Source organism: Notolepis coatsorum, assembly GCF_963971535.1.
Source record: "Notolepis coatsorum genome assembly, chromosome: 7".
NCBI lineage: Eukaryota > Metazoa > Chordata > Actinopteri > Aulopiformes > Paralepididae > Notolepis > Notolepis coatsorum.
In genome coordinates, this window is record NC_140171.1 from 74,573,532 (window position 1) to 74,601,234 (window position 27,703).

Sequence of the window (27,703 nt, forward strand, 5' to 3'; positions counted from 1 at the left end):
GGCTGCTTCTGGTTCTCTCTTGACTATGTCAGTACGTTACGGGTTACTTATATAAGCAAACTACCAACCACACAAAGGAGGGTTTCCAGCGATGACATCATGGAGTTCGCTTAACATAACCTGAAGGCTGTTCTCCACTTTGGCGTCATTTATATCTGGGCCCCAATTAATCTTTTCTTTTATTAACTCATTCAGCGCCGTTCACGCATATATACGCGTTTGTTCGCCAATCGAATAACGCCAACCATGTATATATACGTTATTGAATCGTTATTTCTTTTATTCGCTATTTCCATTCATGTGTCTGGGCCGAGCTGCGGCGTGTGGGCGGGGTCTAAATACTCCGGCAAGACAAGCGGTTATAACGGATGCATCGACGAGGGTCACCCCCCCCCCCCCCCCCCCCCCGTTCATGTTCAATGCTGGATAACGTTGGAAACACGTTTACTCTTTCAAGATGAACATTATCTATGCATATCTCTACTCGAGTGTCCGGATGTATTTTTTTATTACCAAACAAAATAAATTTAGAATAGAATAGAATAGGGGCGGTCGGGTGGCGTAGCGGAGATTGCGCTCGTCACCAATGCAAGAGGCTGCGGTCTCGACTCCCAGAGTCAGCATTGCCCTGTGGCTTGGGCCGGTCGTCATACTAACTCATTTGGCTGAGTTAGGGGGAGGGAAGTCATGGGTGGTAATCTGGCGTTGTGGACAGCGACGCCTACAGGTCAGGTCTGGGCGCCTGCTCAGCGAAAGGCAGGAAATGGTGAAGGCAGCGTGACCTCCCACGCGTTACGCTTCACCAATGAGAGTCCTCGCTGCCAGGTGAGAAGAGAGCCACTGGCTGTCTCCACATGTGTCGGAGGAAGCATGTGGTGGACTTCAGGGTTCCCTTGTACCGACCAGTAGGAGGAACATGCGCACAACAACCAGGTAGGGGAGGGGGGGAATTGGCACAACGACTAAATTGGGATGGGGAGAAAATAGAAAATCAGGTGGAGAAAAAGAAGATAAAAAAAGAATAGAATAGAATAGAAATACTTTTATTATCCCGAGGGAAATTTGACACTGCAAATCGCTCAACATTTAAACATTTAGACAGAACAGGTCACGAATAAGAATAACAAAACAAATCAAATCAAATTGCCTAAGATAAGAGTAGAATAAAATAGAATAAAAATGGAATAAAATATAGTCTAGGGCTGACCCCTATAAGTCGATTAGTCGACGAATTCGACGAATCAGTCGAAAGGAGCCGTAGTCGACTGGCCAACCTCTTAGCCGAATATATAAAAGAAAAATATATATAATATTTTTTATTTATAATTTTTTTGTATCATTCTTTCCTAAATAAAAGAGGCCTAGAAGCGTGGCTAACGCTAATGGCACACATACCAGAGGCTAACTGCCTACGAAAACAGGCACAGAGGCACTGAAAGAGGATTTCACCCATCTAATGAACACACTAGACTAGACAAATATCAAGATGTATCCATCAGTGGACCAATTGCATGCTTTTTCAGAGGACAAGAAGCCTTCAGTCGACTCCTTCAGACATTAAGCACCCCCCACAGGCCAAATGGAATGATACAAAAATTATAATAATTACATTTACAAATATTATACTTTTATTTATTTATTTATTTTAGTCGACCAATAGTCGACTAACGGCAAATGTTGGCCAATCATAGTCGACCATCCAAATCCTTAGTCGGGGACATCCCTAAAATATACAGTAAAAATATACTGAGGTCTACAGTAGGTGTAATATTGCACAGTGCTGTTTCAAAAGTAAGAGTCCAGGAAGATGGTAACTGTCACTCTGTGCTCAGTGATGCATTGTATAGTCTGATGGCTGTTGGAATGCAGGACTTCCTGTGCCGTTCAGTGCTGCATTTAGGTAGTGTGAGCCTGGCACTGAACATGCTCCTCCTGGCAGCCAAGTCTGTGTATAGTGGGTGGGAGGGGTTTTCCCTGATGGTCTGCACCTGAACAAAAAACTTTAGTATCATCTGCAAAAATGACAAATTTAAGTTTATCAGAAACATCAATGATATCATTGATATACAATATGAATAATTTCGGTCCAAAAATGTATCCTTGCGGTACCTGACATGTTATCTCTTTGCATGATGATCTGGTCTCCCCCATCTGCACACATTGTTTCCTATTTTCTATGTAACTTTTTATCCAACTGAGCCCTACCCCTCTAATTCCATACTTTTCAAGTTTCCTGAGTAAAATGGCATGATCAATGGTATCGAAAGCTTTTTTCAGATCAATAAAAACTCCAACTGCATACTGTTTTATCGATTTAATTTGTTAACTCTTCTGCTACCTGCATGAGAGCCATTGATGTGGATCTGTTTGTTCTGAATCCATACTGGCTATCAATCAATATATCATTCTTATCAATAAAACTGTCCAGACGTGCAACAAAAAGTTGTTCCAGAATTTTAAAAAATTTAGGAAGTAAAGAAACAGGCCTATAATTTGTAAATACATTTTTTTTCTCCTGCTTTATGTATTGGAATTACTTTGGCTGTTTTCATTTCATGAGGGGGTAAGACGTGAGGGGGGAAGACGTGAGGGAGGAAGACGTGAGGGGGAAGACGTGAGGAAGGAAGATGTGAGGAGGGAAAACGTGAGGGGAGAAGACATGAGGAAGGAAGAAGTGAGGGGGAAGACATGAGGAAAGAAGATGTGAGGGGGAAGACGTGAGGAAGGAAGACGTGAGGGGGAAGATGTGAGGAGGGAAAACGTGAGGAGGGAAGATGTGAGGGGGAAGACGTGAGGGAGGAAGACGTGAGGAGGGAAGACGTGAGGGGGAAGACATGAGGAAGGAAGACGTGAGGGGGGAACATGTGAGGGGGGAAGATGTGAGGAGGGAAGACGTGAGGAGGGAAGACGTGAGGAAGGAAGACGTGAGGGGGGAACATGGGAGGGGGGAAGATGTGAGGAGGGAAGACGTGAGGGGGAAGACCAGAGGAAGGAAGACGTGAGGAGGGAAGACGTGAGGGGGAAGACGTGAGGAAGGAAGACGTGAGGAAGGAAGACGTGAGGCGGAAGATGTGAGGAGGGAAGACGTGAGGAAGGAAGACGTGAGGGAGGAAGACATGAGGGAGGAAGACGTGAGGGGGAAGATGTGAGGGGGAAGACGTGAGAAAGGAAGACGTGAGGGAGGAAGACGTAAGGGAGGAAGACGTGAGGGGGAAGATGTGAGGGGGGAAGACGTGAGGGGGAAGACGTGAGGGGGAAGACGTGAGGGGGAAGACGTGAGGGGGGAAGACGTGAGGGGGGAAAGCGTGAGGGGGAAGACGTGAGGAAGGAAGACGTGAGGGGGGAAGACGTGAGGGGGGAAGAGGGGCTAATTCAAAATTGAATTATGAACTATAAATGACCTTTTTATGGCCAAATTATACATCTATGGATAGGGGAAAAGCTCCTCCTTCCAATAGCAGTGTTAAATCTGGATTTAGTAATTTCTTCGCGGTCTTACGATAAAAAGCGGATGGAGACCATGTCGTACAGGCAGGCCTGGTTCTTTGGAGCGGATCCAAATTTGATTGGGGTGTCCTCACCTCTCATAGCAAACCAAACTGAACACTCCAGGGTTTTATTCAACCACACTAAACGTAAGGTTATGTATATAACCAAGTTCTATGAATACTGGTGACGCTCAGCGTCATTCTGCACTAACCTCACTTCGTGCCTAGCACTGAATAAAAAACTCCACAATGTACCTTTACATACCGACATCCGTCTGGCCACACCCCTATCCGCTTACCTTCATAAGCAGGTGTGTGGTCACCTACTCGCCTCCTTCCCAAACTTTCACCACAAGGCGAGGTCAAGGGCCGCAGTGGCGTCCTGACGCTGAGCGTCACCAGTATTCATAGAACTTGGTTATATACATAACCTTACGTTCTATTTCATTCTGGTTTCCGCTCAGCGTCATTCTGCACAAGAGGAGCTGAGCGGAAGCCAGAAGCTCGACAAATGTACCCCGCTGAGGCCCCCCACAACCATCAGACCGGAGAAGACCGAGCCCCCCTGACCCTCCCTAATGGAGGGATACCCTCCCTATTGGAGGACGGGAGGGAGACGGATCCGACCATGCAAAGAGGAACTCGAGCAACTCAACGCACAGGGTGAGCAGACCGTGGCTTGACCCCACGACTACGCACAACCCGCATGCCACCAGGGAACGAACGGAAGGAACAAACCTTGTTACTGCCCCCAAAAATCACGGAGTCAAGAGCAAACTCAACCCCGTGGCAAGGCCGTAGCAGCGGAGCGCGAAGGAAGACCCAGACCCCCTGAAGGGACTGGATCCCCTGGAAAAAAGGGGGCCCGGAGAGGTCAATGACGCCAAGCATCAAGACCTCACCAGGCGGTCACTTAGTGACACCGCCCCCACATCGCCAGCGTATTCGGATAAGGCCCCTCCAAGAGCGGGCCCTTCCCCCCATTAGTACGCCGCCTGGCACACTGACCCTGCAACACAGGCAGTCAGCATGGCCGTAACTTTGAAGCACTCAAAAGGTTAACCATAACGGAAGCAGGCAGCGCACCGGGGAAACCAGGCAGCAGGCTGTAGACCCGAGCCTGGAGCACTGTGGACGAGACAGGCGCCAAAGGGGTCAACTGAAAACATCCCCCCGGCGGAAGGGGCGTATGCTGGCATTGTTGCGCACCATGACAAAGCCTCCATAAAAAAAAAACCACCCAGAGGGGTCGAGGCAGAGAAGGCTGACACGATTGGCAGACGTCATGAACGTGCAGGGGCACACTCAACCGGGTAACCCGGGAGTTGACTCTGCTCCAACACACCAGGGAATCAACCACCCTCTTGGTACCACAGACGGTGGTTGTTCCTATAACCCCTCAAGAAAAAACTCCAAAACCCACCTGCGGGTATACACCAGCTATACCGCAGTACAAGTGTTTCAGTTTCCAAAAAGGGTTATCCCAGGCCTACGGTTTCAACGAAACATTACTTCGGACCGGGCCCGGCGGCTCGGGAAGCACACAGGGTTACCAGACGAGGTCCAGAAGACCACCCCAACAGCCCCCTCTTCGCCATGTGTGAGAGAGGAGCGAAAGAAAGGAGAACCAGCCCCTTATGATAGTGCCAGGTACAACGTGTACCCAACAAAGGGTCTCCATAACGCCTAACCCTGTGACACCCGGGCCGACCCGGCATTTTTCCCCCCGAAAAAAGCACAAGTCCCTCAGGGTACCAGAACAGCAGATCTGCGTCCCCGGCGGACAACGGGTTAACTGACCTGAACCAGCGCGACCAGAACCAGTCCCGTGCCCTAACCACGCCGACATGCCCACTCCAGGAGAGGGGGTAGGTATGCGTGTTGATCTAAAACATGAAAAGAGGGCGCCACCCAGACGGTCCCATTTGTACCGCGCTCAGTGGCCCACCCCAAGGGCGTGAGACCCCTCTACCTATGTTCTGATCTATTCCGTTAACATCCCCCAGATATGAACGAGAATTCATCGAGACAACCTAGTAAACTGGCGCTCGGAAGAGACAAACTCCATCCCAGTTGCCCTATAAAAACGCTGTTTTAATAACGAGCAACCAAGGCGTACTAGCCCCCTGCGTGATTCTACTCACCTTGACAATCTGAGGAGGAGGCTCTGAACTCTGAGGAGGCTCCCTCACTGGGAAGGAGAGTCCGAACTCACAGAAGGCACTTCTCCCTGAGGAGGAGCTTCGTGAGGAGGAGCTCTGACAACTCCCTGAAACAGATCCATAACATGGACCTGAACAACCCACGGAAGTCTTACCAATAGAGACGCGCTCAGTGCCGTACTCTATGGCGGGGAAATTTCCGCGGTGCACACGCCCAATATTTCAGGGCATTGGGACCAGGAAACCCCCCCCCCCCCCCCCCCCCCCCCACCCTGTAACGTGCCGAACAGCAACGTGACAGGAACCTTGAAGGACAGGGGGTTTTAACCCCTGACCAATCAGAAAAGGGGAGGAAAGGATTACCAGTTCACCCCTTTACGACCCCTCACCCCTGATACGATGTAATGACAAGTAGAGCATGACACAGTCATAGCATGCTACATGAAGCATCTAACAGCTTCACATAGCTCATGTGCTAACCTGCTACCTGAGTTTTACTAAGGAAAAAACACAGAACAGAGAGGGCCCCTTTAAGAGCCCCGGTCCAGACTTACACATGTGCTTCTGTGGGCCAAACCTAACCCAGTTGTAGATCACAACGACACACACAACCCTTCATCACAAAAAAAATGGCAAAAGTACACTCTTACTACAGAGGAATGCCGTTTTTCATAACGAGAGAAGACAGAAGTCCTCGATTATGTAATGACCACAGACCTTGCTAAGCACACATGATAAGTGACCAAACAACCTTTTCTTTAGGAAAAAATTGTTTCTCAAGCGGAAAGCACAACCCCAGCAACTTAAGCTGAGGGTTACATCGTATCCCCACAAACACAGTGACACAATATATTGTAACCAAACATGTCTGAGAGGAGGGGGGGGAAGCCCCAGGGAAATCGGGGGGTCACCCCTCCTATCTTACCCTTGATACGACCAAGGCGAACAGGCACCTCTGTTAATGTGTGAACATGCTGTTCATTGTCATCACAGGCTGAGAAAAAAGATTCATTCCTCAATCACATGTCACTAAGCATAGCTTCACAGGTTTAACTAACCCTCTTAGTTGTGAGTTCACCCACGGTACAACGTTACATGAACACACATGTTCTCATCACAACCAAACCAGTTCATTTTTACACATGTAAAAAACAACGCCAATTTACTACAGAGAGAAAAGCTATACCAGTGACAAGACAATTCACACACAACACGCGTCGTATCCTCAATGTATTGCAGCAACACATGTTTTGGAAACATCGTTATTACAAAACATTTAGAAGGGAAGAAAAGAAGAAGTGTTTAAAGTCCGGTCAGGACTCCTACCTTCACCCTGAGCGCCGGCCGAGAGAACTGCCACACTGGTTAACGGGACACTGAGTCGAACCCAGCATCTCCTGCGTTGTTGATGAGGGTATGTCCGCTACGCCACCCAGCCGCCGTTCTCCATGTTGACGAAGTCCTCGCTGGCACTGGCACCCGGGTGTAGGGTCGACTAACATCCTCTGTCAAAGATGACGTCGTAGTCAGAGTGTTTAAGGCATGTTATAGTCACAGTAACGTTTCAACAGTGTAGCATTAAGCTAACAGCCGTCCGACTGAGAGCAACAAGCTAACGTTTACTAGCCTAGTAAACACAACGAGCTAGCGCCGCAGCTAACAGCTGACTGGCTAACACAGTAGGCCACAAACTAGCACGCCAGCTAAGCAGCTATCACCTGAACTGTACACAACGACATAATAAGCCACACTTCAGACAGGCCGCCGCCTGAGTCCCTCCCCATCCTAAGAGGGAAGAGAAAAAGAAATGTCAAACACAGTTTTCAATAGTGATTTACCAGACATACAGCGGAGCCAGCACAATTCCCATCCGGGCTGCAGCCGACTTGAGCATGGAACTCCTGATAATGAAGATCCTATGCCCATATTTCCTCGTTAGGGTGTACTTCCACATTTATGTGAAAGATGGGGCCTGCACGGGACAGAGAAGCATCCACTCGTCCAGAGAATCCCGGGTTTTAACCAGGTCTCGGTCGCGGCCCACTAGGTTGACCATCATGGGCGTCAGACCAAGATCCTCCGTCCGCCGCTTAAGAAGCCGAGCAGAGGACCCCAGTCCGGGGTCGGCGTTCGTAAAATTGTCAGCTAACCCCCATAGCATAAGCAGACAACCAGCGCTCGCAAGCAAAACAGTACTCACCCCACACGGAAGCACTCAGTTTCTCACAACAGCCGGTGCCTCCCACAGTCCAGCTGTATGACCGGAGGGCCAATACCCATCCAGCCGCAGCAAGGAGGACTGCAGTTGGGGAGTATGTCAGCAGCGCGAGCCCCTAATACGAAAAAGCCGGTGGAGGTCAGAATGATCATCATCTTCCAGACACTCCAGTGACGAAGACAATATCGCCGTATTTTCTCGAAAAAAGTGAGAGAGAAAATAAAGATATAATGTCAACGTATCTTCCCGTTCTTTTGTTTTCCAACTTTCTTCAACTAAACAACCTCGTCAAGTGTGGGTATCTACCGAGGCACTTCCTTGTGGTGAAAGTGAAGAAGGAGGCGAGTAGGTGACCACACACCTGCTTATGAAGGTAAGCGGATAGGGGTGTGGCCAGACGGATGTCGGTATGTAAAGGTACATTGTGGAGTTTTTTATTCAGTGCTAGGCACGAAGTGAGGTTAGTGCAGAACAGTGATGCCGGTAACGCGTTACTAAGTAACGCGTTATTGTAATCTGATTACTTTCCCCCGAAAATAGTAATCTAACGCGTTAATCTTTAAAAGCCAGTAATCTGATTGCAGTTACTTGTCCAAGTGGCTGTGCATTACTATTTCGTTACTATCTCATCATAAATTCATAATGCAGGCGGAATGCAGTATTTTATTTCGTTTTCGACAGTCAAAAAAACATTTTGAGCTGTTTTTCTTTTGGGAGTGACGTAGTGTGGCAGTGAAAGGGTTACACAAGAATGTGTCCCGCGGGCCGCGGCGTGACTGGACACTCTGTCTGTGAGTGACTCTGCTTTGGTACAATCACATTCCCCATCCACAGTCTGCGAATCAGAGGCAGAGTAGGGCGGGTCTTCACAGCACGTCATGTGACATATGCGCCAATCGTGTGACAGCAGGGCTCCGTCGTCGGAGAATTCCACCCCAAAACGCTTGGCAAAATTAAAAGTGAGTTTCTGTTCAGACTTCCATCCCAAAACGCTCGTCAGTCACTACTTCACGTTCATATGCGGAGGAAACAAAATACTGTCTACCGCTAAAAACAGCACATCCAATTGCATTGAAAGCATCTGGAATCACAACACTAGCCGACGCTTCGACTATGAATTGAAAATGGGGGACCCTGATGTAAACAAGACAAACGTCTTTCTCTGGTCTGCATCCCCTTAACAATTGTGTGTATTGAGCCGTACTGTATATTGTACCCATTCTGCAATCTGTTAAATAAAGTTTTCATTCATTCATTCATTCAGGTACAGGAGGACTCGGAGGCCAGCCAAACAGCAAAAGAGAGAGATTGTTTCTTTCCCTTTTGATTAATGTATATTTGATGGTGGCAGAGCAAAAGCTCTTATTTGCCAGATTTACAGTTAATTTACATGTTAAAGAGAGACTGATTGTATGTTTATAGAGAGACATTTATAAAAACAATTTAATAGTTACAGTTGATATAATTGAATAGTTCAGCCTGCATTTGTTAGATGTGAATGGATACACTGGTTTTGTAAAACCACTGGCTGGCTGCTCTAATGCTGTGAGCATCATAGACTGTTGCTTTACCATACTTGATGGTACAGAAGCTGAAGCACTAGTTTAACAATTTACGTTATGTGCAGAGAAACAAGTTAAAAACAATTTATGCACTTTCAATAAAGCGTTTAAAAAAAACGGTTGGGGGAACGACGACGACTTCGTAACCTAGTTACTTTCAAAGTAACTAAGTTACTCTGATAATCAAGTAATCAGTAAAGTAACTTGGATTACTTTTTAAAGGAGTAATCAATAATCAGTAATCGGATTACTTTTACAAGTAATCTGTGGCATCACTGGTGCAGAATGACGCTGAGCGGAAACCAGAATGAAATAGAACAAGGCAGGACCCCGAACAGACCGTCCCAAGTCCAGGACAACTGACGTTCATTCTACCCAAATGTAAATTCTGACATAGGAAAACTTCACTTGAAACTTGAATATAATTGATTTTCTTAGCCTGCATCATTTTATCTCACTAAACCGTTTAAAGAATATTGAAAAAACACTGATTAGAAGACCAATGTTTTATTTTGACCCCTTTTTGAGCCAGATTAGAGGACTGTTTGCTGGGAATTTAATGGAATGGCCATTGAATGATGGCCCCCTTGGAGATTGGACCACTTCCTGACATAAATCTGTAGTAAATATATATGATTATGACAGTGAGCTAAAATTAGCCTTGTTTTCTGTTGACATTGTTTCAATATTGTATAACAAAGAGGCCAGTAAGGAAAAGACCGCCTCATTATCTCCACCAGATTGGAACGGTTACGTTTGTCTGTGTGTGTGTGTGTGTGTGGTGTGTGTGTGTGTGTGTGTGTGTGTGTGTGTGTGTGTGTGTGTGTGTGTGTGTGTGTGTGTGTGTGTGTGTGTGTGTGTGTGTGTGTGTGTGTGTGTGTGTGTACGCAGCATATCTTGCGAACTAGAAGGTCATGGTGGACGAAACATAGCTCATAGGCTGTCAGCAGGCTAGGAACGTGACCCCTACAGTGTGTGTGTGTGCGTGTGTGTGTGTGTGTGTGTGTGTGTGTGTGTGTGTGTGTGTGTGTGTGTGTGTGTGTGTGTGTGTGTGTGTGTGTGTGTGTGTGTGTGTGTGTGTGTGTGTGTGTGTGTGTGTGTGTGTGTGTGTGTGTGTGTGTGTGTGTGCCATAGCAATTTTTATCAGATTTTTCAACCTATGGAGTGCACATAGCTTGACAGGATTCTTGAATATTTTTTTAATCGACAATGACAAGTATTTAATTTGAATTAACTTCCACCATTGTCTATTGAAACCAATGTTGAGGATAAGAATTACACCTTTTGAACGCATGAGGGCGATACACAAATGAAGTGCTCCCTGCCTCACTTGCCAGAGACCCTTTGTGTGTATATATCAGCATGGCTCGGGCTGTTTCACAGAAAGAAAGGAAGGAGGAAAGCAGTTTTGCAGTAGGGCCAATGTTAGTCACTGCCAACCAAGCTTGAAAGAGATGAGAAACTGTGGGACAAGTTGGAGCTTTTGACTGTAAGTTGTGTTACTAATTAGGCCTATTTATTTTTAGCCCCACTGGTGAGAGCTACTGTAGCAAGGGGCTCTAGGGATGGTAACCGAGTTGCCAACTCTCACGCATTGAGAGCGAGAATCACGCAAATTCTTCACACACTCTCACATCACACCTCCTATTTCTGACTCTGTTTATCTATTCATTATTACGATAATTATTTTTTACATTTCTTATATCCCCCTGCTTCAGCATGTAGCGTTTGATTTTGAGCGCACATAGCCACGGCATGGGGCTGCTGCATGTCAGCTGACATGCTATGTTGCTGCGAAACTTTTCGGGTTCAGACAGACTCCACTAGTGCTCTACATCGGAGGCTTTGCATTCTAAAAACAACAAAGGTGAGTATTACCCTACAAATATTATTACTAGTACTACAGTACATGTAGTTTGATGTAGTTTAGAGTAGGTAACGTTATCTAACCTGCCTAATTTGTCTATTGAAGATGCATGCAGCAGTTATCCATTGATGGAAAGCTTTGCTCTAATTTTACCTGCTACAATTCAAACAATGATTTGGTCTACTGTAGGCTACATCAAATTACATGTAGCCTACTACTCAATACAATTTACATTTAAATGTGCTTATAAATAAATATATGAATAATACCCTATACTAATAATAATAAATAATAATTATATAAATTATACAATGACACAACAGTATTTGGAGCTACTGTAATTTGATTTATGAAAGTATAACGATATCTCTTTACTGTTACTGATTTTGGAAAAAAGTCCCAGTTGATTTTTTACCCCCACCTACAGTATGGCAAAAATGAACAGTGTTTTCCTTTCCTGTTTACCAGTAGTTTTGTCCTATACAATGCATTTTGGTGAGAGGTAAAGATGCATTTGCAGGAAGATTATATCTTTAGCTAACTAGCCTATTTAAAAAAAAAAAAAGGAACACACCAACATTATGGGAAATGCACTTACCGTCTTCTCCAGAGTCAAACAAGAAGATAGATAACAATTTCCTCTCTGTGCGTTCAGTAGAAAGCTATCCAGCTGCAAGCTAGCCTAGCTTAGCGCAAATTAATAGCCGGATAGCTTTTCCCATAATTGCCATGTTGCAATTTCATTACACCCCCACTATGAGAATGCACTGAAGCTGGTGACGTTGACACTTCCAAATTGCATGCGGATGTAGGCATCTCTGTGAGTGCTATTCTAGTTCTGTATCTACTGTAGTGTTGTTAGTCATTCTGTGTCTACCTTCCATACCTGCTGTACCTTCTACTATAGGATAGACAGCTGGTTGAATGAGTCATCTGGCTCTACCTTGACTGTTCTCAGAGGATAATGACTCACTATCATATACACATGCATGCATGCCCCCCCCCCCCCCCCCCCCCCCCCCCCACACACACACACACATACACATGCATACTGTAAATACGCGTACTCAATCAAACATACACTCACATAGGGGTGAGTGGTATAATGGTTGAACTGGTATACCGGTAGAAATCCATGCCACGGTAGAGATTTTACTCTACTGGATGTTCCGGTAGAAGGCTACTTTTAGGCTCTTTTAATGTAAAAATACTTTTTCACATTTACAAATGTGAAAACACTCAAAGCTAGCAAACTACACGTTGCCATTAAAATATAAACTAGTTTATGGAGAAAGACAAGAAGTTGGCCCATTATTGGCTACAAAAAGTGCTTCGGGAGTTCCCATTCTGATGCAAACAAAGAATAATAATTTGTTCAAAAGAAAGGTGCTTCGTCCATCATCTGGAAATTTTTTGGTTTTAAAAAGTCAGACCTTGTGTATGTGTATATGTGTGCCATACACCTGCATGGATACACATGCACATACATATACAGTATGCACATTTGCTGATACACATACACTGTCAAGGCTAGACGCACTGAACACAGACAGGTCTTGTTATAACCCAAAATACGGGTTTTAATGATGGTCGAGTAATCGGGCAGGTGTCCATCATAGATGAAGGTGGTACTCATACAGTCCAGGGCTTACGTGGTGCAGGGTAGTCAGACAAGCGAGGGGTCGTAGATGGAATCAGGTTCTCAGACAGTCCAAGGAGTAAGCGAGGAGAAGAGTAGTCAGGCAGGTGGAGGTCATACACTGAATCCAGGGGCACGAGAAAAGGAAGCGGAGCCAGGTAGAGGACTGAGGGAAAGGAGGACAAGACAGGGTTAAACACGGATACACGGGTAACGGAATAATCTACAAAAGAGCGCTATAAACTAAGGCCATGGTTACACAGACTGTTTTGAATACGTTTGCTGTCCCTGTTAACCCTTTCTCTGCCACGCTTATATCCATCCTAAACCATTCCCTGCCAGCTCTATTTGTCTATGGAGATGTTCACCTACTTTGCAGGGCTATAACTTTTTAAATTGTATTACTAAATTGACATTACTATGGCCCATTCAACATCGATTAGCTATTGTTCAGGGTGTAGGAACGTTTTACTTTTTCATTCACACATTCATACTAAAATACCTTCCAGAGTATAAATATGTTTTTATCGTTTTCTGCAGTAATTCATAGAACGTGAGTTATAGCCATTTATGCATATATTACATCATCAAATGCAGTTTGCTAGCGATTGACGTCAGATTAAAAATTTCAATTGTACAAGGTCCTAAACGTCATGACTCATCATCTGATGTTGACCGGAGGGGGGGGGGGTCGTTTATAATGCAATGGCCGACGTTAAATGAATCATGTAGTATGGGTGATATATTGATCATAGCAGTTTGTATGGATAATAATAATCAAAAACGCTGAAACTCACCGCAGCTTCCTCTTACCGTTGGGTGATCAGCGTGGAGCAAAAAGTTCGCTATTATGGGATGTTGATCTAGATGAACCATTTCCGGGTTGTATAATAATATATACGTCCAAATAACGTTGTTTATTGAGTTATGGCAACCGATCGATTATCCAGTGTGTCGAGATGGAGTCCCGGGAGCGATCGCGAGTGGCGGACGGAATAGGGGGGACACCAAGCACTTCCGGCCCCACTTACCCACTTCCGGTTTGGCGATCGGCCACCAGGTGGCGATATTGAACCGTTGGAGAGTTGAGTGGAGATCCCCAGCACCCGTCAAGGATCCGTCTGTGTAAAATAGTCAGATTACGCAGGGCGAGGAATGACGTCTTAACACGTCATTGGCGATTAAAGGGTTAAATAGAAATGCCGTTTTGGCAGGAAAACGCGTTGCCTTAGCGGGAACGCTGAAAAGGTGTTTTACTCGCCAAAACTCGCCGACAACGTGTTGTGTAATCTGCGTGGAGCCGTTGTTGCTCAACGCCCATGCGCAGTAGATACCGACATCTGCGTGCCCTCACCAACGTCCGGTGACAACAGAGCTGTCCCAAATAGCTGCAGCTACCATGTGTTGTCAAGTTATTGTTATAAGGACCCCAGTCCAAGCTACAACAGTCTGCATTCCCTTAACAATTGTTTGTATTGAGCCGTATTGTATTGTACCCATTCTGCAATATGTTAAATAAAGTTTACATCCATTCATTCTGCTAGCATTAACGATTGCATGAGCAGCTGGCTAATGTGAGCTAACGTTAGCTACCTACCGTAGCTACCTAGCTACCAGACCCTGTTATCTCAGAGCCCCTCTTTCAACATAACAAGCATTAAACAAAATGGCCCAGTCATCTATTCACTTTTGTTTAATACATGAGGCGTTGTCTCTAATGTTATCTAGCTACTGATAGCTCCCGATATCAGTTTGGTGCTGGCTGGCTAACTAACGTGAGCTAACGTTAGCTGCTAGCCACAATGCTATACTGTTATACTGGCATATTCCATTCACGTTAGCATGTAAGCTAACAAAATCTGCGCCGATGAGACTAAACTCCACTTTTGGTGTTCAATTATGTTGATGTTAGTTTTGTTTCATCAACAAATGATGAACACAGTGAATGTATCCGTTTTGTTTATTGCACGTTCTTTGCTGAAAAATAAGTGCTACAGTGGCTAAATAGCTCAAGGAGGCATTTAAAGATGGCGACTTGTATATTTTTTTTGCAGGAAGTGTATTGGCATATTCAAGTTCTGATTGGTTGAAAATTGCCTTCATGTTTGCCACCTACTGCCACCTACTGCTTTGGCATTGTACTACATCACTGTGCTCAGGAGGCAAAACGAAGTGCTCAGGTTGCAAAACGAATGTCTAACTCGGCTGCCACTACGTTGCGACCGGGAAAGTGAAACTCATTTTGAAAACGAAACTAAAAACACCCTACTGTAAGTGTAACCTCAGCCTAAGACTGACAAAGTTACAATCTGGCAGCATGATGATGGCTGATCTGACCCAGGTCTATATAGGTGGAGCTATCAGCAAGCAGATGTCAATCAGCTGCTCCTCTGGCTCCCACACACCTGACTCCATGCTTGTAATTAGAGGAGAGAGAGAGAGAGTAGACAGGCAGGGATAGAGTGTGACATACACACACAAACAAACACATACACACACATATGAACACATCATCAATCTCATTAACACTTTCGCGACCACTGGGGCCCGTCTAATATAATGGTTGAGGACCAGCTTTTGTAAACAAACCTGTGGCTGTTCGTAGAGCTAAATCTATACTTTATAGTATTGCTATCTGTCCATTCTCATTGTCAATTGAGTTCATAAACCGTCCCTTCAAAATGGCTTAAAGAAAAAAAAATGCATCAATAGGTTGTCATTTTATAGCGCCGTGAATATAAGCTTTATAGCGGATTTGGGCTAGTATATTTTCTGGAAAGCTAGACAAATGGCTAATAGCTGCTAACGTTATATCCAATGGCATTTCCGTTTTACAGATGCTACAGAAATAACTAAAACTGCATATGATCGGGACTGTCCCAAAGCATGTATGCATGAAGGGGGGGGGGGGGGGGGGGGGGGACGTCGTTTATTATTATTGATTACCAATAACAGTGTTCGTCTAACTAGCCACATACGCTGATCGTATCGTACGTATCGTATCATAGCAAGCTCTGATCGGGCTGTAATTTATGTGAAAAAGATCTTACCATGAGCCGGTGGGATACTCCCGAGCATTTCCCCGTTATCGATCGCCATCTGGTAGATCGATATGTCCATTAGCTGATGATAAATCCCCTTATTGCATGGTGAAATCTGCGATTCGAAACGTAATCCAAGGTACAGGATGCTGATTCAGAATCCGGCTACTAAAAATCTCCATTGAAAGAAAAAAAAAAGTTATCCGTTCGCCCACAGGGCTCATTGCAGTAGCGCGATAGCACCCCTAAGAGGATCTGGCCGGTATTGCATATTGTAGAATTCATAGAGTATTGCAAATCTGCAGTGCCGCTCGGCGACCTTGAACAGGTTATTAAAATGGAATAAAAGCAATAACAACTTGCCACGGCTTTATACGTGATTCTGTCCACAACGCATGGATTCGAAGCACGTATAAATACATGGTTCGTCCCCAATGTGTTAAATGTATGCATGCATTTACACACATGCACAGAGTAAAGACTTATATACACATAATTCATCATAACCGCATGCATTCATGGACACATATAATGTACATACCCACAAGCACACACACACAATGCTACCTTTTCAGGCGTGCATGCTTTAAATCACACATACTGTACATTCACATACACACACAGGCCCACCCACACATTCATTCCTCTCTCTCTCTCTCTCTCTCTCTCTCTCTCTCTCTCTCTCTCTCTCTCTCTCTCTCTCTCTCTCTCTCTCTCTCTCTCTCTCTCTCTCTCTCTCTCACACACATAAGCAATGGCATGCCTGTCAAGTTACATATACTGTGCGCCTGCGTCTATCACGATAGATTCAGACAGCCTGCACACCCACCCACACATAAGGTAAGTGCATGCACATTCACAGACACAAGCACATGCGCACACATGCATGCATGTGCGCACACACACGCACACACACACACACACACACACACACACACACACACACACATACACACACACACACACACACACATGCATGCACACATACATGCACATGTGTAAATTAATTATGGTTAAACAGATGTTGCAGTGCGAGCCGTCTCTATCCAGGCTGCAGCAGCACTATACCTCCATTTCTATCTCTTTATCTATGTCTGTCTCTCTGTCCATTTATCTGCATCTCCTTCTCTCTTTATACTCACTTCCTTTCCTCATCTCCTTTCTTTGTTCAATTGAAAGATGAAAAAAATATGAGAATGTATCATATAGGGCTGTCTTAAATACTTCAAAGCTTCGTTCGGGAAAAACAAATTTATATATTTTTTTTTAAGTTAATATATATATATTTTTTTATCTCGAAGCTTCGAATTAAAATCGAATCTCGGCCCCGAAGCTTCGAATGCCAAAAAAAAATCGAAGGTCAGCCCTAGTATCATATAATATATCATTAGTTGTGATACCTTGGTATAATTACAATAAACAAATTATACAACAATTGGTAGCCTAATCCTCATGATAATACCACATTTCCCATAAACCCCATTGCTTGCTGTTGCAAATTTTGGTGGTCAAAGGTCAAGGTCACCGTGACCTCACATCCGTCCCATTCTTTTGTGAGCGCAATATCTCAGGAACGCCTCAAGGGAATGTCTTCAAATGTGGCAAATGTCCACTTGGACTCAAGGATGAAATCATTTTATTTTGGTGGTCAAAGGTCAAAAGCCAAGGTCAGTGTGACCTCACAAAACATATTTTTTGCCATAACTCAAGAATTATTATGTGTATACACACTCGTCCTCCTCTCTTCCACTGCCTCCACACTGTCCATCTTGCTGACCTCCAAGCCTTGATAGCACCACCAGCACATCACAGTGAAAAAAAGTACACTGGCTAGTGGCTACTGGTTGGCGGAGGCATACAAGCGCAAGGCAGTGTTTCTAGTTGTTTCTTTCATCAATGTCCCCACCTAATCTTCCTCTCATCTCTCTCCACTTTTCTGTCTGTCTGTCTCCCTCTCTCTCTCTTTCTCTTTCTCTCGCTCTTCTGTCTCCCTGTATTCCCCCTCTATGCTCCCTGCACTAATACTCTCTCTGCACCTCTCTCCACTCTCTCTCCATATGCCTCCCCTCCTCCCTCTCTTTATCCCTCTGCATTTTGCTGCAGTTCTTTTTTTACGCTGATGAGTCAAAAAACTACGGCAGGCCAGCTAGCGAACAGCACCGGGGGGCTGCTGCAATCACAGGAACGCTGTCTCTCTTTCTCAGCTAGTGTCCTGCTGTCAGACAGCTAGTGTACCGTGCTCACAATCTGTAATTTCCATTTCAGGGAACCAGAAGCGAAGTCCGTTTATTAAGGGGTGGGGGGGGGGGGTTAGTCAGGGTTAATCTGTATAAAATGGAAAGGACAAAAGATATACAAAAAAAATTGTTAAGAAGCACTGTGTAAAATTTGGTGGCAGTAACTACAAGTAAAGGTGAAAAAAAGTGTGCGTAAAGGGAATATGTCATTTTGAGAGAAAAAAATTATTCAGTAGCTTGGTATACACGTGATGCAGCTTGTACAAACATTTGAAAAAATTATATTTATAGTTGCTTTATATGTTTTATGAAACTAGTTGTAGAGGCAATATATGTTAATATCTCCTTTTGTTCATAAATACCGGACTTCTTCTCCATAATATGTGATAGTTTGATCGAGTATCTTGGTTTTTTCAAACCAAACTTTGTTCGGGCTGTTTTCAAACATTTCATGAATAGCATACTCTGCTGTGTTTGCTATGCTAGCATAACCTGTGTGGCGTTAGGCCGTCCCTTAGTCGAGTTTTTGTTGCTGACCTATTGTAATTTACAATGATTCCATCCATACGCTCTTATGTGTCCATGTGACATTTTGATGGTGTCACATGTGAAACTTTGCTTTCACGTTGGATTTAAATTCCTTCATATGAGCTAGCTACTGTATGTGAATGACACATGTGAAATCATGTAATGGCAATGTGTGAATCACACGTGAAGTGGTCCATGAACACGTTTGAAATCACACGGGAAGAGGTGAAAATTACACATGTGGCTTCTCTGTGAGCCCCCCTTTCTCCCTCCTCTCGATCCTCCTATCCTCAGCACTCCTCTTTCTCTCTCTTTCATTTTCTCTATCGCTCTCTCTCCCTCTTCATGCAGCAAGGCAGCTGCATCTCATCCTCCCTCAGTGCCTCTCTCCTCATATCTCTCTCTCTCTCTCTTTCTCCCCCTCTTTCTCTCCTTCCTGCAGTGTGTTAGACAGCTGTGTCTCCTCTCCCCATAACTCTCTCTCCATTTCTCTTCATCCTGCAGCAGTGTGTTAGACAGCTGTGTGGGGTAATCCCTCTAACTGGAACAGCTCAGCTAATTGGACGCTATGCTTTCTGACAGACTCTCTCTCTCCCCCTTTGCTCCCATCTCTCTTTCTTTCAGTCTACCTCACTTATGCACCCTTTCTCTCCACACATACCTTTCCATTGCCTAATTTTTCTCTCATTCCATCTCTCACTTTTTCCTATAACTTCCCATTTTCTCAATCTGTCTCTCTCTATCTCTCGCTCACTCTCTCCCCCTCTCTCTCACAGACACACACAACCCATTTTCTTCATCTCTCTCCCTCTCTTCTCCTTTCCCCATCTCTTGTTCTCTCACTTATGTGCCCCCATTTTCTAAATATCTTTCTCTTTCCCTCATCGTCTTTTCATTTCAGTACATTTTCACCCCCCGCTTTCCCTCTCCCTCTCCATCCTCCCTTCCTCCCTCTGTCATCCTCTCTTCTCTTTCCACCTCTTTCATCCTTATCTGTTCTATTCTTTCCCCCTAAATCCTTCTGACCCTCTCTCTTCCCCTCCCTCCCTCTCCCTTCTTCTCCGAGATGAAAAGAATGAATTCATTTTGACAGGTTTCTACTCAGCACTTTACGGTTTTTCTTTTCTGACTCACTGAGACAAGAAACTTTTCTTTTGTGTCATTTACTTTGATGTGTACCATTGCGCCTCCGACGGCGAGAAGGTATTGTGTGAGCAAAATATCCCAGGCATATGTTTTTGTAAATAAGTGGTTTGTGGTTAAATTGTATTGATTTGTTCCTTCCAGTTATAGCTTAGAAAATAAAACATATATGTTGTTTTGCTTGTCTCTATGTTTCTAAGTCTTGGGGGGGGGGGGGGTCTCATTTTGATATCTGTCTTACTACTCTGTCTATCTCTTTGTTCAAGTGGCCTGTCTGATTCAATTCTTAATTTATCAAACATAAAGCCCCATTGGATAGATGAGTTCATCTGACATATTCCTCTCTCTACCTCCATTCCTTCTCTTTCTTCCTCCCCTTTCTCTCTCCCTCCCCCAGGTGGCCCCCCTGATGTGGGGAAGATGTTGGGTGGGGAGGAGAAGGAGGAGGACCCTGATGCAGCCAAGAAGGAGGAAGAGCGACAGGAGGCTCTGAGGCAGCAGGAAGAGGAGAGGAAGGACAAGTACGCCAAGATGGAGATGGAGAGGGAAAACATGAGGCAAGGCATCAGGGATAAGGTAATAATACAGCTAACTAACTAACCAACTAACTAACTAACTAACTAACTAACTAACTAACTAACTAACTAACTAACTAACTAACTAACTAACTAACCAACCAACATGCTAGAGGGAAAACACGAGGCAAGGCATCAGAAATATGGTAATACTACATCTAACTAACTAACTAACTAACTAACTAACTAACTAACTAACTAACTAACTAACTAACTAACTAACTAACTAACTAACTAACTAACTAACTAACTAACTAACTAACTAACTACCTAATTAACTAACTAACTAACTAACTAACCAACCAACCCTATCAACTAGCTAGAGGGAAATCACAAGGCAAGGTATAATGGATAAGGTAATAAAACGGGTAACTAACTATCTAATTAGCTACATAGAAACTCAAATTTACTTTACTGATTACTTTGTATAAAAGTAATTTGTAATTTGTTATGTAACTATGTACTACCCTTCTGAAAAAAGTAATGTACAACCCAGTTAAGCTTCTGCTGTTATTTTGAGTGTGGCCTTCAAATGAGCTTTCATCACCGCATAATCTCTCTCAAGGTAGCTAGCAAATGTATTCTTCTGTTAGCAGCTTGACATTGTTCTTTGTGCGTGTTTTCTCAAGTCAACTGTGGAAATAGGTAACATCTCCTTGATGATATACCCAGTCACAAGCTTTTTCAGACCTTCTCCACTCATGGGAGGTGTTTGCCCTGATCTTACATCCAGTTTGTGTTGTTTTGTGTTCATCCATTACTGGCACTGATAGAGGCTTCACTGTCATCGTCGTTTGTGTCAGATGCTTAATTAGTATTTTTCACGTTGCAAACGTTTTGCTCCCCCCATATATTTTACAATGGACATCCATTAAATGCATAACATGACCTATCTTCCTGCTGCTTTTTGGCTAGTAGTCGACAGGACCTTGCTCTGACCTGCTTGCGTACACACGTCATCTACAGAGGACCGCGTATAAACGTAATCTAACGTTAGGAGGACAAAAAACACATTTGGTTGTTTCACTAAATTCACACATTTCAAGCATCAGTGATGTAACTTTCAGAATTAATGCTTTTGTTGCCGGAAATACGCTAGCTTGGTCGTTGATTGTTAGTGTTAGCTGTTAGCAATGACAGCAGCCAGCTAGCTCGCTTGTTGGATTATCTCATGTTAGCTATTAAATAAAAACAAAACGTTAACTTAGAAGCTCAGACATTTCAATCATCAACAATGTAACTTTCGGAATCAATGCTTTTGTTCCTGGAAATAATGTTAGCCTGCTGCAACTCGCAAATATCTACTGTAGATGTTAGCAATGACAGCAGCCAGCTAGCTTGCTTGTTTGATTATGTCACGTTTGCTATTAAGTAAAAACAAAATTATATGTTGGGAGAGTTTTTTTTTTATTCATATTCAAATAGTTTTGTGAGTTTTGCCCATCCCTAGTCTATGGAACAGCCCTAGATTTACTGTAACATTCAAGTAAATATGAGGGTTCTCTCTCTGATTTCTAGCTTAACCCTCTAGAACCTACTGAAAAATCTGAAACCTTCCTGAACTTGAACTTCATGGGTTTGTTATGGAATATTTGTTAGTGGACATGTTCAAAGTACCTCATATATGGTACCATATTGAAGATAACAACTAGGACTTTCAAATTATATAAAATATGTGTGTAATTATCATGATTATTATTGTGATTATTCTTCATATTGTAACGTTTCCGTTATTGACGACTCACCGACTCAGGGGTTATTTCTCACTTAGCTGTTTATTCACAATTATCACACGTACAGCGTACAACTCTGGGTGCATCACCTCTCATTGCTCCACGTGGTCTCCATTTGAACTTCCCATACTACCAAGAGAGCGCACCCTAGGTGCCACACCCTCTTATACCTTTCCCCCAAGTCAGCCCCTGCCCCCCTCCCCTCTACCAACCCCAGGCTCACGCGACCAATAGCGTCGCCACCAGCCCCAGGTTGGTAGAGTGCAGAGTGACAGCTCGGCTGACCCGTCACCCCAAATCCCAGGGTCGTTACAATATGTACAGCAATCTTTTGAGTTGAACTTGAGCTTCAAACAAACAAATGTAAACAAAACCACTTCACTGACATGGGATTAAAAAGCTTCGACAATTTTGTGGGCAATATAGAACAGTTGACAGACTAGATATATCATCTATTGTTCAAAAGTTCTGAATGAATGAATTAAACTATATTCACAAACTTTTGAAATAAAAAGTAAATAATATATTTTTTTACTATTACATTATTATTTATCTGATCATTTAACTCATTCAGCACCAGTCACGATGATAGTCGGGTTAACTCGCCATCACTTGAGCGCCAATCACGAGTATAGTCCGGTTTTAATCGTTATTTCTTTTATTAGCGATATCCATTCATTTTCATCCATCCATCCTGATGTTATCGTTGGGAATGGGTCTGAGCTCGCAAAAGGGCAAATACCGCCGCCTATGCCTTCCAGCGGGTATTGCACTCCACTGGGAATGGTGTCGTTTCTTTTCTGGGACGATCCGAGCCGTGCAGGCGGGGTTTAGGTGCTCCGGCGAGGTAGGCAGATACAACGATGCATTGGAACAGTAACCCCGCCCGCCCGTCATTGTGAAACGGTCGGTAATGTGGTACGGACCTCCACGAGCAGTATTTGGAATGGCGATCAGATAATTGGATTATTTCTTTTTCATTACATCAGATACAAGGTAAGAACACTATATATACATTTGATCGTTGATCTGATATTTATTTCTACCCCGATCGATGCTGTCCCTGTGTGTGTATGTGTGGCTGTGTGCCGTTGGTGGCAGCAGGGGGGGGGGGGGCGCCGGTCTAAACCACATTGCATGCTTGCACGAGGAAGGATAATAATGATGATCTAGCGTTGATTTCAGGAAGATTCGATAATCAGGCGAAAAATTACAATGTGTTTACTGTATTCCACTAAAACGCTATTATCGCGTCTTTCTCTGGCATTGCTCAGAAGCACCCAAACTATACTCATATTCAAAAGGCTATAAAACGGAAATGTACAGATGAAAAAACAATCCGTTTTGTACATGTTGACTGGAAGCAACTCACTGATAATCGATGGGTGTATTAGACCCATAGCTATAATTTAAGATATATTTTAAGCACTCGCAAATCTCGCAGTCCCCCATTGATTTACAGCGGTGGCGTACTAGCGCCATCTCGCGGATTAAGCTCCGGGGCAGAATGAGTTAATGTGTGCGTTAAACGTTTTATTCAAACTTACCCCGTTCTCTTCCTAGAGGTAACACTGCTTTCTCTATCTCTGCTGACCTGACAGTCTCATCATTGGGGGTCTGTGGGATCAGTCGAGGGGCTGGGAGTGAGCTAGCAAAAGTTGTGGCCGCACTACAGGTTTTACCGGAAGGGCTCTCTTTCACTTGAGTGCGCTGCATAATCCCATCTCTTTCCATCTGGGGCCTGAGTTCATCAAATAAAAAAAATAGACTTAGGATAATATCAGTAGTTAATACACTAATAACAGCGAATATTTTTTTTTGAAAAACAAACTTAGGCTCTGACAATTGGAGGGCAAACGCCAGCACGAGGCCCTGCATGCACGGCGTGATGAAGGCTGCTTTTCGGGGCTGTTTTCGTTAAGGCGCCGCGGCACATTGAATTGTTTGCTGGAGCGAAAATATTCACCAAAATTACCGCAAAAACATTTTCACAAACACTAGAAACAGTTGGAAACTGAACAAATCCTATAATATGTTCAACAACGACGTTGTTCTTACCGTATCCGTACTTACAATGTTCCCTTCAAAATGAAGAGCGAGTCACTAATCCTGGCGAGTGTTTACAGAAAGCCCCACTTGCCTCTATTGCTGCCGCGATTGGTTGCTCCAAATGTCTACTCAGACTTTAGAACAATCCTATTAAGCCATCCCTGGGACTTACAGAACGAGACTAACATGCTCTTAAAGGAAAACTCCAACATTTTGGGAAATTAGCTTATTTAACATCTTCCCTGGAGTTAGACAAGAAGATACATACCTTTTTTGTCTCTGTGCGTGCATTTAGCTTTGGGAACAGTCGCTCCGTTAGCGTTGCTTAGCTTCATCACTGGAAGTGGGGGGGGGGGGGGGGGGGGGGGGGCGGAGCCTGAAGTTCCCTACAGGGTCTTACAGTCACCAAATACAACTCCAAAACGTTCCTGTAAACATGTTGTGACCTGTGTATTCACCACATGGAGAAATAAAAAATAATTGAATTAGACAATTACGTTTAATAAGCAAATATACTCGGAACTATTTTTTGAAGTTGAAGTTGAAGTTTATGGATACCATGACTTAAAATCCTCTTACCTTGACGATTAAAAGCCTCCCCAATTTAGAAAACAGTAATCCAATGGCTGGTATTGATAATATAATACTAACTACTGCACGCTCGGAGCTAACCGGAGTTAACACAGAACAGGATGGTAAAGCAAATATAATGACTTCCTTTCTGGGGTTTACAAAATAAAAGTGCGACGTTTATAGCAGCGGAAAACGTTTATTTTGTACATTATCTAACGTTAACACGAACCTAAACTAAGGTTAGTTGTAACGTTAGTTTAGGTTCGTGTTAACGTTAGATAATGTACAAAATAAACGTTTTCCGCTGCTATAAACGTCGCACTTTTATTTTGAAAACCCCAGAAAGGAAGTCATTATATTTGCTTTACCATCCTGTTCTGTGTTAGCTCCGGTTAGCTCCGAGCGTGCAGTAGTTAGTATTATATTATCAATACCAGCCATTGGATTACTGTTTTCTAAATTGGGGAGGCTTTTAATCGTCAAGGTAAGAGGATTTTAAGTCATGGTATCCATAAACTTCAATCGGTTCGGATCCTTTGAAGGAATGAGAACATCAACAAACACGGCTTCACGTTGAAACCACTGACTGAGTGGTTAGGCAAAAAATAGTTCAGAGTATATTTGCTTATAAAACGTAATTGTCTAATTCAATAATTTTTTATTTCTCCACGTGGTGAATACACAGGTCACAACATGTTTACAGGAACGTTTTGGAGTTGTATTTGGTGACTGTAAGACCCTGTAGGGAACGTCAGGCTCCGCCCCCCCCCCCCACTTCCAGTGATGAAGCTAAGCTACGCTAACGGAGCAACTGTTCCAAAAGCGAAATGCACGCACAGAGACAAAAAAGGTATGTATCTTCTTGTCTAACTCCAGGGAATATGTTAAATAAGCTAATTTCCCAAAATGTTGGAGTTTTCCTTTAACACTTTGTATGGCACTCACGGCCTTTTTTTCTTTTTTTCTTTTACTTAATTTTTTAGCGTTTATCGCTTTTCTGGTCAAGCATGACCGACAGAAACAGGTTGAAATGGGATGTAGAGCAGGGGACGACATTCTGAGAAATGACGGCGGGTCCGGGAATCGAACTCGTGTCCCCCAGATCCGTGACGAGCACGGTTTTCCCCGACGCAGAAATAGCGGCGAGATATGCGGTGAGCTACGGGAGCTCCCTGCACTCACGGCTTTTCTCGGGTTTACGCCCGACCGTTGAATGCCACGTCACGAGTATTCTCGTTTTTTTTTTATTTATTTTTTTTATTAGCGATCTGAAATCATATTGCATCACGCAAGCCTACCGTTGGAGATCCAGGGACCGCCGGCACTCAGATGTGAAAAAAGCGCCCCCTATCGTCTCCCAGATGGTAAATCACCCTTTTGGAATGGACTCAATGAAAGTGAATGGGAGAACGGATTTCTGACTCCACATTTTACTTCTCACTGATGCAGCCGGGGTCTACCAGAGTTCATTCTGGAGCCTCTGAGCCACGGCGAATATGGGTTATACTGTACACACGATGGATCAATACAATTATCGATTTTTTTCGAATGGCGATCGGAAATTGGAATAAACCATTTGGATACCATCTGACCTCAGGTAAGGAATCTATGTTATCAGTGTTAGGATAATCAGACTCGTTTTCACGGATATATAAGCGTTTATGTGATATGGCTGTTTTGACTGTAAAAGCCATGAGGAAATAAGAGCAGCGATTATCAGCGCACGGCACGAGCGTGCGTGCGCACACATATACTATCGATCATCTAGCGTTTATTTGAAAACGATTCATAAATAGGCCGACAAATGACAACGTTCTGGAATATTCCAGTAAAAGGCGATTATCATAGGCATGGGTTGTTTTTTCCCCGAAAACGGGTGATTTTCAAAATGCTATCAAACGGAAATGAAGCGATAAAAATACAATCTGCCTTGACAATGTTGACTGGAAAATGATTCTTTGATAAGCGACGGGCAGATTAGACACATAGCCATAATTTAAAACATAGATTAGGCGATATTAACGTTAACATTGGCCGTGGATGGTGGCATTCAAGGGGGTAAAAAGGAAAACACGGCTGGCGCTCAAAGTGTTAAAGGGGAAATTCTCAGGATCAAGAATATGAAATAATTTCGTTGATTGGGTGAAAATGAAAATGAAGCCGTCAGCCCAATCTGCCTGACAACAACGCTGCAGCAACGCCGGGCAGAGCTGTTTGAATCACCGGTGGTCCCGTTGGTCTCTAAGGGCGCTTTCACATATAGTTTTGGTGGACTCAGGCCCTGTTTAGACGGAAACGCTAGCAGGTGAATCCGCAAAAATATTTTTGCGGATGTGCCTTTCGTTTATACGGAAACGGCGTTTTTACGGGGTGAAACCGCAAAAAAGTGAGACTACCTTCCAGGGTGGAATTCCTAGAAACGCAAAAGCTTTGCGATCTCGTCTAAACTATCAAAACGTATAAATCTGTTAAAACGATGACGAACGGGTTGTCACGGCTCTGGTCGCGCGTACTGCTTACGTCACAGGTAGCAGGTATGCGCCAGTAGCCGAGACGTAAACAAAGCAAGTATGTCTGACTTATATCAACGGAGATCACCTGAAGGCTACATTGGCAGTACTTTTAACCCTTTCACTGCCACACGACAGAAGGTTACCCCTTTACTATCACACAACCGGCTGTCGTGTGGCAGTGAAAGGGTTATTAAATACACAAGAATCTGTCCTGCGGCGTGAGTGGATCACTGTCTGTGAGTGACTCTGCTTTGGTGCAATCACATTCCCCATCCACAGTCTGCGAATCAGAGGCAGAGTAGGGCGGGTCTTCACAGCACGTCATGTGACATATGCGCCAATCGTGTGACAGCGGGTCTCCGTCGTTACAGCGTC

General features: G+C 44.0%; 1 protein-coding gene across 1 annotated transcript in view; it reads left to right on the forward strand.

Moving 5' to 3' along the window:
- cplx2a (complexin 2a) overlaps positions 1-27,703 on the forward strand; it is a gene marked incomplete at its 3' end in the record, with an annotated part of 51,270 nt that overhangs the window by 16,201 nt on the left and 7,366 nt on the right. Inside the window, exon 3 of the mRNA XM_084317992.1 lies at positions 20,283-20,461. Coding sequence (XP_084174118.1) covers positions 20,283-20,461 — 179 coding nt within the window. The remainder of the gene's footprint in view (positions 1-20,282; positions 20,462-27,703) is intronic.